The 11,354-nt window shown below is 36.9% G+C and overlaps 1 protein-coding gene across 1 annotated transcript; it reads left to right on the top strand.

Annotated features, from left to right (window-relative positions):
- Positions 1-5,326: 5,326 nt before the first annotated feature.
- Positions 5,327-7,004, top strand: LOC136792204 (histone-lysine N-methyltransferase SETMAR-like). Its single transcript, XM_067008284.1, has 2 exons — positions 5,327-5,403; positions 6,137-7,004. The coding sequence occupies exons 1-2, from the start codon at positions 5,327-5,329 to the stop codon at positions 7,002-7,004; spliced, it is 945 nt and encodes a 314-aa protein (XP_066864385.1).
- Positions 7,005-11,354: the final 4,350 nt, after the last annotated feature.

Raw genomic sequence — 11,354 nt, 5'->3', positions numbered from 1 at the left:
ATGATTTATTTTAGCTTGTTGCATAAATTACTCAACAGTGCACAGTATTTAAAAACACATTTATATTATTAAGATCACTTTTTTAGAAAATGAAGACATTGTTTTTCCTATACTCTAAGAAAATTATTTCAAGAATTATTTTTAGTAGTCTTGAGTCATTTAAATATATTTTCCTTGTCAATTCAGTATAATATGAATGAGACATGCTTAGGTCTTGTTGACTGAAAAACCATTTCCTCACATTCGCTCCTCATATTTGAATTAAGATTTGTTTTAAGTTTCAACGTCTGTCATTTTATAGTTTTAAGTTTTTAGTTTCCTTTGTTTTGTATTATTTTTTTAAACTATCATAAAAATGAAAAGAAAGGCTACCTGATCTAGGTATGCCTGCACCAGAAGTGGTTATGTACCTCTTTCAGGTGATTGGTATTACACGGTATGTTTTCAGTGAACATTTATGAAGTTCCTATTTGATGTGAGCTGTGACTTTGGGCTGAAAATATAAAGATTAAAATGGTATAGAGTAATCCCGTGTTCTTTAGACTCATCACATGTTCATAAAGAGCCTCTTATTAAGTTTTTCTACTCTGAGTCATCAAAAATCCAACTCTTTCTTTAATTGGAAGAAATTAAGCAAAATTATCCAAATATTGGATTCAAGTCAATACACACTTATGGGTCCTCTTAGAAATCAGTCATACCATATTCCTTATTTAATTCAATATTTTAAACAACATTTATGTAAAATCTAGACTAGTTAACTTAGTCTACTTTTTCTCACAAGTAAATACTATTACAAAGGAAGGAGCTTTGTGATTAAAGAGGGAAACACTTTCTTCTTCTAATTTTATCTAGGAAAAAATTGTATAATTCTTAACATTTAAATTGAATTGCTGGAAATTAATGAAAACTGCTAATTCCACTTTACAAAATCTTTGGCATGCAATTTAAAAGATAATGCTATTTTTAAATACTTCCCGCTCTTGAAAATAGTTTAATTAAAGGAAATGTTGCCCTCAGTCTGCTGTGCCTTTTGCCTTAAAAACAAATGAGATTCGGAATGATCTAAGGATGTTATAATGGGAACATCTTACCACAGCATGGGAAAATCCCTTCCCCCAACTTTTTTTTTTTTTTTTCCCCTAATGACAATGTAGATATCAGGGAATACTTTAATATGTTTAAGATTTTTAGCATACTATTTATTAAGTATTCTAGCATATTTAAAATAATTTTAAGAGTATTTTTTTCTTTGGAAAGAAGTCACATCGATATAAACATGTATGAGAGACAGCACAGGCAGTTCAGTTAAATTCCCAAACCAAGTGGGGAATTTCTGTGAAGGATGTTTGCATTTTCCCGCCTCTTTGGTTAAGCCATAAATGCCCTTAATTTCCATGGTAAACTACCAGGCTCCTTAATTTGTCTATTGCTATGTCACTACTCCCAATCTTACGGGCTTTAGACAACGACGTATTATTTCTCATAGTTTTGTGGGTCAGCTTGGTGGGTTTTCTGTTCCACGTGATCTTGGCTGGGGTCACTTCTGTAGCCACATTGCGCTGGGAGCTTGGCTGGGAAAGGAACCCGAAAGGGAATCGCGCTCAGATGTTCATCAACTCAGAAGGGATGGCTGAAAGGCTACCGTTGGCTGGACGTTTCTCTCTCTGAATAGATTCTCACTATTCTTTAGTCTAACACGGGCTTATATACCTGGCAAGTGGCTAACGACAGAATAAATGTGGAAGCAGGTTAGGTCTCTTGGTCCTAGGCCTGGGGCTGGTCAAAGCAAGTTCTAAGGTTGAGTCAGATTTATGATTCAAGAGGAGAAATAGACTTCACCTCTTCACGGGATGAGTAGCAAGATAAGTGTAGAGGGAAAAGAGGAATATTTTGTGTCCAGCATTGGAAACAATCTCTCTCACTGGCTCCTCCTCTCAGCTCCTTGGGGGGGCCAGATCCTATGCCTCACAGACATAGGGGACTGCCTGGGAGTCTGTGACTAGCCGGGAGAGCGGGGCTGGATGCTGGAGTTCCTGGTAGGGCAGCCGCAATAAGGATGAGTCAGTGCTCAGCCCTCACACAGCAGCAAACACGAGGACCCGTGGCATCTGGAGACGAGAAGCTGTAGTGCAGAGGCCAGGTTTCCCCTGCACAAGCAGCCACTTTGAGGAGATGTACAAACTGGGTCTAGTACAGAGTTTAGTAGAAAGCACCAAGGTGATTACCTCAGTCAAATTTGAGCTACAATCTCACCTGATCTCATGTTTCATGACGTAGACCCTTAGTTGGACCACATGATATGTTTCTCAGGAACTGCAGCCACTGGACACGTCCCACTTAGACCATAGGATGCCCGACCTAATTAATGTTGCTCTACATTCATTCATGATGTCTTCTGCCCTACGAAACCTTCTCCCCTTTCTCTTTTGGGTAAAATCATACTCAGGTTTCAGGTCCAGTTCAGTCCCTCCAAGAATAATGTGTCACTTCCCCTTCTCACTCGGCATGGAGTTAGTCCCTCATAGCGAGCCTTTCCCTGAATCATCAGTGCTTGTCTCCCTCTTTGTCTTCCCTTCAAAGGTTGATCTTATGTCCTTGTTTGTTGTTGATCCCATTAACTAAACCCAATGTGCTAGTTTCCATAGTGAATCCTTTGAAATCAGAGCAGAAAACACACAAATGGATGGGGCACCATACCGAGGCACAAAATTTGACCGCGCATCTATTGAACTTGGGAGAAACAGGAGTGCGGTTCAGAGCACAAGATATGTTTATTAAAACAGACTATAGTTTCTCTTTAATTTTCTCTTTTAATCATTTCCCCACAACATACATATTTATTAAGAGGCTCTGGGTTTTGAATGTTACAGCTTCAGTCTTTGAAACCATCTAATCTAGCCACCTAAATTTTCAGATAAGAACAGTAATTATCCTAAGCTTAATTAAGTTCTTGGTTTTAGACCATAGGCTCAAACAATACAGAACTTTTATTTTAAAAAAGAAAACGAAAGAAAAACCAAAACCACTTTAGGTTTTGGTGTTAGGACCTCCCAAACGTCACTGAACTAAGTGAATATCTTCCATCTTGAAGAAATTAAGCTAAGAAATTAATCTGTTAAGTAAACAGATTATATAGAACAGAATTTATATGTATACCTGAAAGTATTATCTGGCGTTAAGAATAATGGGAAAGTATCATTGCAGTCTTAAGGAAAACTTTTTCTGACTCATGGATAAGGAAGATATTCAAGCTAAATGACAGCAGCACAAATTAAAATTTGTTAACTATAAGGAAGAATACTGAACACTTAAATTTTGTGGTACTTTGATAAGATATTACGGAACCAACCTCTTACATTTGCAAAGTTTGACGAGCATAGTAGTAGGTAATTTAGCCCTGTTATACATGAGTGTTACTGGAATTATCTCAAAAAGTGTTTATTTAAATAATTCTGATAATACTCTTCCTCAAAGACATTGCTAGTAAAATACATTTATTTTTTGACTTTACTTAAAGATGCTAACATATATAAATGCTCATTCTAAGACATTCATTCCTATCTGGGTGTCAACAGTGTATCAGCCCTCAGTATAAACAGCGGTCTTCCAAGCATAACCAAGAATTTTAAATATAACAAAAATGTCCATTAGAAAACAATACAAAAAAGAATGCAAGCAATCCTCTAGGTAAGAACATATACTAGATAGCAAAACTTTTAGGGGAAAAAAATAGGGGTATACCCAGACATGCACACACACCAGCAAGAGACTTTGTTATTTACACAGAATACAGAATATTCTTTTACACCTACTACAACACATTTCTATATGTTTTAATTTTTTAGTCTCTTGGCTCAGAAAAAAAATAAAAACAAGATTAGATTAGTGAACAAAGATAATCAAACTCTAGTTTTTAGCTTTTAAAATGGATTCCTGAATCTTAGCTCTTTAGAGAAATTAAACAAAAGAAACCGGTCAAAATCATCCACAACCCCCCAATCTCAGCAAGAAAACTAAGTTGCCTGGGCTGGGAAAGGAAATGGCACAGAAAAAAAGCAGGGTACAGGGTGTCAGAAAAGGAACCCCTCACCTGTCCCGTTCCTGAAGTTGAGACCAGGATTTTGGATTCCACAGCCCCAGTGCAGAAGCTGGAATGTTGGTGCCTGCTTCTCATTTTGTGTTCTGTGATGTGGTGATCCCTGTGCAGAAAACTTTATCTGCCTTACGGTGTGGGGCGTAGAGGAGATGTTTCTGCCTAAGGAGAGCTTCAGAGATCCTACGCGCTCAAGACTGTGAAGAGACAGTCCCTTACTTGCCGTGTACCCTGAGAGGGTAGAGAGGAGGGTGAGGGAGGGAGCTAGTGGCCGGAGTTTTGTGGTGGCGCGGTGAATCCTGTTATTGGGCCACGTGCGGGTGTGGCCGAGGATACCAACTGGAAGGATCTGGTTATCTCAGCAGAGAGGTGCCTCTACGGAGAGGGGCTGGCAATTATGGTTACCTTTCCAAAATATAAGCTCGATTTAGCTAAAGATACTGTCATATCCCCAGGATCAAGCATACGGTCCACACTCAATAAAAATTTGTTGATGAATAAATGAGTAATATATTAGCAACGGGATATGGATGGTGCTGAGCCTGTATTTGAATCCAGAGTTTCACTATTTACTAGTTATGTGCTCTCAGTTCAGTGTAAATAAAATGCAAATAATGCCTTTCTCAACAATAGGCTCATGAATATAAAGAATTTCACACAGTATTGGGCAAAAATAGATGCTCAAAAATAATAGGTTTAATATAGTGTTGGAAATTTATGAGAAATTTTCATAACGGCAACCTTGAGAGCTAGGTAGATGTAATTATTTAAGCAACAAATTTCTGGTTAGAAAATCTACCAAAATTTGAGCATTTAAAGTTGTTGTTTTTTCCCTCCAGTGTGACATTGGATGACTTGTTCTCATCAGAGACCCAATAAACAAAACAGAGCTTGAGTAGAGAATATTTTACTGTATAAGCATTGCATCAGAAACAACAATTAAACATCTAGTTTGGTACCTGGATAAAGTCATTCCCTATTCATCGGTCTTCCTAACCAATGATACACTAACCAGTAAGCAGCTCCTCCCACTTAAACACCCACACTCACTTGCTGCCACTTTCTGACACAAACACACATAAGTTCACAGTGGCAAACCGTTGACGGCAGACATGTGGGATTCAACCTTTTCTGTTTTTTTTTTTTCCAAATAGCCCGAAGTGAAAGACAAACACAAGGCCTGAAGCAAAATTTCTTGATTAACAGTATACAGCCCTTTAAAGTGATCGCATGAACTTTTATCTGAAACATTGCTTGGAGCAGGGAAAGATGGAAGCTGTTGCTAGAACAGCTGTCGAACAACCCGGGTAAATTTCATGCGTGATAGATAATAACCTTTGTATCCTTTAATATTGGATTCCCTGTTCCTGATGGCAGTAAATAATCCTTACCTTCCTTTGGAGAACAGATACTTTATCCCAAAGCCCAAAACTATGTGTGAAGACACTTTAGTAAAGGATTTTCAACTGAAACTCACAGACCACATAGATGTAACCTAATCAGCGATTGCCTTGGGCTATCTTCCCTATGCTTCCTGTTTGCCACTTTATCTCCTGGGGTGGTCGCTTTCCAACATTTGTAAATATTTCAAAATTGAACTGTATGTAATCAATTGTAAATGCTCTGGAGTTAGGGATCACATCAACAGCTTTGAAAAAGATGCAGCATCATTAAAATTACAAGCAATCCATTTTCATCTCTCCTAACATGTTTTCTATATTAAAACATTTTGAGCCAATGCTCCAATATTATAAAATAATGACTTTGATCTTAGGAAAAGGTTTTTTTTGAAAAAAAAATGGTAAGAACTGATTTATTTTCCTTAGTTTGGCACCACCTTAGTTCACCAAATGCTCTAAAGGATTACATTTGCTGTAAGTGTTATATTGGGTTGGCCAAAAGTTTCGTTCATTTTTTTCAGTAAGATAGCTCTAGTAGCACTTAGTTGTCTTTAACTTCATTCGAAACAATTTTGTTAGATTGTATGTGACAGCTGTCATATCAGCGTGCATTTGAAACAATTGGTAAATTTTTGTGTAGCCATTTTCACATTGAAGATGGAAGAGAAAAGCAACATTTTCAGCACAGTATGCTTTATTTTTTCAAGAAAGCTAAAAACACAACTGAAACTCAAAAAAACATTTGTGCAGTGTATGGAGAAGGTGCTGTGACTGATCAAATGTGTCAAAAGTGGCTTGAGAAGTTTTGTGCTGGAGATTTCTCACTGGAGAATACTCCATGGTCTGGTAGACCAGTTGAAGTTGATAGCTATCAAATCGAGACATTAATTGAGAACAATCAACGTTATACCACGCGGGAGATAGCCAACACACTCAAAATATCCAAATCAAGCGCTGAAAATCATCTGCACCAGCTTGCTTATGTTCACCACTTTGATGTTTGGGTTCCACATAAGTTAAACGGAAAAAACATTCTTGACCGTATTTCCACATGCGATTCTCTACTTAAATGTAAAGAAAATGTTCCACTTTTAAAAAAAATTGTGGCGGGCACTGAGAAATGGAAACTGTACCATAATGTGGAACAGAAGAGCTCGTGGGGCAAGCGAAATGAAGCACCACCAACCACACCAAAGGCCGGTCTGCATCCAAAGAAGGTGATGTTGTGTATATGGTGGGATTGGAAGGGGGTCCTCTTTTATGCGCTCCTTCCAGAAAACCAAATTTATTCCAACAAGCACTGCTCCCAGTTAGACCGAATGAAAGCGGCACTCGACAAAAAGTGTCTGGAATTAGTCAACAGAAAACTCATGATCTTCCATCAGGATACTGCAAGACCGCATGTTTCTTTGATGAGCAGGCAAGAACTGTTACAGCTTGGCTGGGAAGTTCTGATTCATCCACCGTATTCACCAGACATTGCACCTTCGGATTTCCATTTATTTTGATCTTTACAAAATTCTCTTCATGGAAAAAATTGTAATTCCCTGGAAGACTGTAAAAGGCACCTGGAACAATTCTTTGCTCAAAAAGATAAAAAGTTTTGGGAAGATGAAATGACAAAGTTGCTTAAAAATGGCCGAAGGTAGTGGAACAAAAGGGTGAATAGGTTGCTCAATAAAGTTCTTGGTGAAAGTGAAAAATGTGTCTTTTGTTTTTACCTAAAAACCGAAGGCAATTTTTGGCCCACCCAATAGAAGAACATACTGATTGACCTCTGTCTGACCTCCTCCCCTCTCTCACCTTTTGGTACCATGTGGACTATATTGGAAAAACACCAAATATAGTTAGTTTGTAATCCACCTTCAAGGAGGTGTGATTCTTTGAAGGATGAGAAAATACTTATCATGTTAGAAAATGAGTGTTCACATATTCACATTCTCATGTAATGGAATAATGCAAATGTATAACAGAAATAGTTATATGATAGTATGCTGAGAATGTCCTTGTGTGATTCTTGACCAGGTCCCTGAAGAGTACTTCACTGTAAGTTTATAGCATGAAGAATAAAAATAGAACAAACTTTCTTCCCTACAAAAACTTCTAGTCCATTTGAGAACTATTTCATTGACTCATAGGTTACGTTTTCTTTTTCAAGGGCTCCCTATATGCAGAAGAAAGCATTTATCAATTGTTGTAGAACACAGTGATGTTGAAAGAAATCAAAGACCTAAATAAGGAGAGGTATTCCATGTTCAGGCATAGGAAGATTAATATTGTTAAATTAGTTCTTCCCAACTTGATTTACAGATTCAACAGAATCCCAATTAATATCTCAGCAAGTTTCTTTGTGGAAATAAATAACTGATTCTAGAGTTTATGTGGAAAGACAATAGACCCAGAATTATAACATGATGATGAAAGAGACCAAGAAAAGCCATGGATAATATCCTCATGCTGTGGAAATGCTACAAATTCTGTGTAGAACCTGGTTTGGACCAGGAAGTTCAGCTGTGGTGGTCAATAGTGGGCCTGAGAACATAGTCATAATTTTATTTCATGAGTATAGGGCAAAAGCTTATTCAAGCTGCCAGATTTATATCTATATCTATATTTATGCCTATATCTATATCTTTCTCTGTCTATATCTATGTTTATAACTATCTATATCTCTAAGATTCAGAAGACACCTGGAGCCTAGGGGTTGGGAAACCTCTAGTAGAAGGAGCATGTATGTAGACATACACAAAATTCTTTGGGAAGCTTAGGAGAATGTGAAAACTGCTGGAAAGAACTAAATGTGAAGTGTTAGAAAAAGAGGAAACTTGGTATCTCATCCAGCATCATAGTTGGTTTCATACTGCTTTCTTATGAATCCATTGCAACACTGGAGACAAGTTCACTGCTGCTACCGCAACGAAAGCCTGCCTTCTGTAATTCCTGCTGGCGGTTTTCAAGAATGTTATCTTCATCCAGAAACGGCAAATGAGATTCCAAAGAAATGATAATGTCGTTTACCTTCAGGGTCGAAAGCCTCCCAGGGGGCTTTAGTGCACATTTTATATTTGACGCAATGGAGACCACCATTCCTCCTGACTGTGGTTCAGTGAAATATGTAGGGGGTTTTCTGTGTAACACAAGTTTGCAAAATGTCCTCCAGTTTAATAGACAATAGTGGTTCTTGCTCCTTTTCTATGTTTTTAATCAGAAAGATCTTCTCATCCATGTGGGTTAAAGAAATAGAACTTGAATCAAAGTTTCAGCCTACTTTACACCATAGGGGGCCTTTATATTGAACTATTATAAACTTCAGAACATGAATGGGATTGTACAAATCAACTTGATTTGTGATATGAACAAAATGTAAGATCTTCTCATTGAATTGTAGAGGTTCTAATTCCACTAATTCTAACTTTTAATTAATTGTAATATTTATTTAATATTCAAATCCCTAAATTATATTGGAGTTAATTAAAGTAATTTAAATTTTAGTTAACAAGGATAGGAAAAATTAGGGAATAGGCCTAAAAACAATATAAAATTCTGTAATCATTTGAAAATGAAATGTGGCAAGCAATATTTATTAAGAGTAAAATGACTGCATTTGGGGGAATGTGTTCTAAATAAACCATCACCAGTAGTCAGAATATCAGAATATATGGGTATGTTGTAAAATTCCTTTTGCTAGCTCTAACAATCCTGATTATTTACATATAATATTGTATAAATGTAAATATGTTATATATTTATATTGCACACACACAAATGTCATCCTGTTATATACATGTATATATGCATGTATATTACATATATACATAATTTATATATATACGTAGATATGTATATCTATACATCAGAATTGTAAATGCCTGAATGGAGGAGAGATCATTTGGTTTCTACTCTATGCTCTATGCACTCTTGTGGGTATATTTTTCCCCACCAGGAGGATGTATTCCTCTTATCGTTATAAAACAAAGTCTATGTGGAAACACACAAGGAGAGTAGATTTAAATTCATTTTAAATGAATTTAAATTCATTTCTGAGCAAGTTGAGAAACAAACCAATGAAGAAACAAGTGGTATCATTAAAGAGTTGCAATACCAGTAAGAAAATCAGAATTTTAAACAATGACTTGATATATTTTCTACATTGATGGATTTATTATATATATGAGACATTCAAGAATGGAGGTGCTACCTTGTGAAAGGTTAAAAAAAAAAAGTAAGTATTTTTTTTTTTTTCTTTTCAAAATATTTAGTGTCTACCATTCATCAGTGAGCCAAGTAAATCATGGCTTCTTCACGTGCAAGGATCGAAACCAATTACCATTAGTGACCATCGGGTGCAGCAGATCCCTTCTGTCCTGTTGCCTGAATCTCAATGATCTCCCAAGTGTGCCCATGCAATTTAACAGAAAGATCAATACACCACAGCAGTTAGCAGCAGCTCTCTTGAAGTGCTTCACAAAACATGCTACATTTCTCTACCGAATAAATGTCAAAACATTCCAACAGCTACAGTTCTTGGGAGAAATCGTTCCTCTGAAACATTATTGACATACTTTAACCCAGATTTCCCGCTGCTCGCAGGCTTCCCACCGGTCAGTCAATTCTGATTTGGCAAGAGCCACATCGACGTGGGTCCCCTGCTGACTTGCTCCGGTGGCATGGAAGATATCAGAATCTGGTAGATAGGTCTTAGGTTCAAAGGTCAGTGGTCTAACGCTGACCCAAGGTCAAAGTGAGGGCAACCTCTCTCCAGAGACTTGGCTTCATCTCTAATATGCCCTTGAAATCAATCAATATCATCACAGAGCTTGCCTTTCTAAGCATAAAAGTCTGCCTGATCTAACTGCTCCTAGGTTACTTCCTGCAAACCAAAAGCTTAAAAGCCATGTAGGAGGAAGGTGGAATAGACTTTATTTCTCACTTGATGGAAGCACTGTTTTAAAACCTTACAGTGATTGTGATTTTTCAAATGTATGTACATACAGAGATTTTCAAGTATATATATCTATAGAAATATGTACCTGTGTATATAGAGAGAGATGGGGGAGAGAGAGAGAGAGAGAGAAAATGAAACATATTTTCCTTTCAGTGGGTAATTTCTGGTTGGTTCACATCAAAACTGGCATTGTGGCATTTTTCTTAATTCTCATATAATGTTCTCTGATGACATTGAGAAGTTCTTAGAAGTTGTTTAAAGTTCAAACTGGAATGAGCATTTCCTTTGGTGTTTGTTTTGTTTGTTTAATTTTTTAGTCCTTTTGAACAATTTTCCCCTTAGCTTTTCTATAAATTATTTTACTTGAAAATGTGAAAATCTTCTGGATAGCACTGTGAGAAACAATCTAACATATAGGCAAGCAGAAAACCATCAAGCTAGCCTTAGCGTTATTTTGATATTTACAGAAACAAGGCGCCACATGTCAGAATGGTTGCTCTCCTTCAATCCAAACACATGGCCCTTAGGACTCAGTCAGTGCTATGGCCCAGTTCAGTCACACCAAAGACATATCTGCAGATCGACAACAAGGAAAATTGTTATCAAAAAATGAGAAAAGGGATAGCAACTCTTATTCAAGCAAAATGGACTCGTTAAAAATTTTTTTTGGAAACCAAACCTATTATTAAGTAACTAGATTAAACTGTAATTTCCAAATAAAGCAGGTTAGTTTTACTAATTCAGAGAGTTATGTATAACAGATGCACTGAATCAACTGTTTCCATCAGTTTCTCACACAGCTCTGCCTGTCGTGTTGATTGTGTCCACACTAAATATAGCTTTAGTCAAGATGAATTAATAAGGAAGAAAAGATCTCTACCTAAAACTACAGCACTATTTTGCTTCTTCCAGG

Source organism: Kogia breviceps, chromosome 11 (assembly GCF_026419965.1).
Source record: "Kogia breviceps isolate mKogBre1 chromosome 11, mKogBre1 haplotype 1, whole genome shotgun sequence".
Classification (NCBI taxonomy): Eukaryota; Metazoa; Chordata; class Mammalia; order Artiodactyla; family Physeteridae; genus Kogia; species Kogia breviceps.
Note: the sequence above shows the minus strand (reverse complement) of the source record. Positions and strands in the feature narration are given on the sequence as shown.

Excerpts from the sequence above, each read along its gene's own strand:
- LOC136792204 (XM_067008284.1), top strand. The coding sequence starts at position 5,327 with ATGAACTTTTATCTGAAACATTGCTTGGAGCAGGGAAAGATGGAAGCT. Across the intron at positions 5,404-6,136 it reads ACAGCTGTCGAACAACCCGG|CCATTTTCACATTGAAGATG; the intron begins GTAAATTTCATG and ends ATTTTTGTGTAG.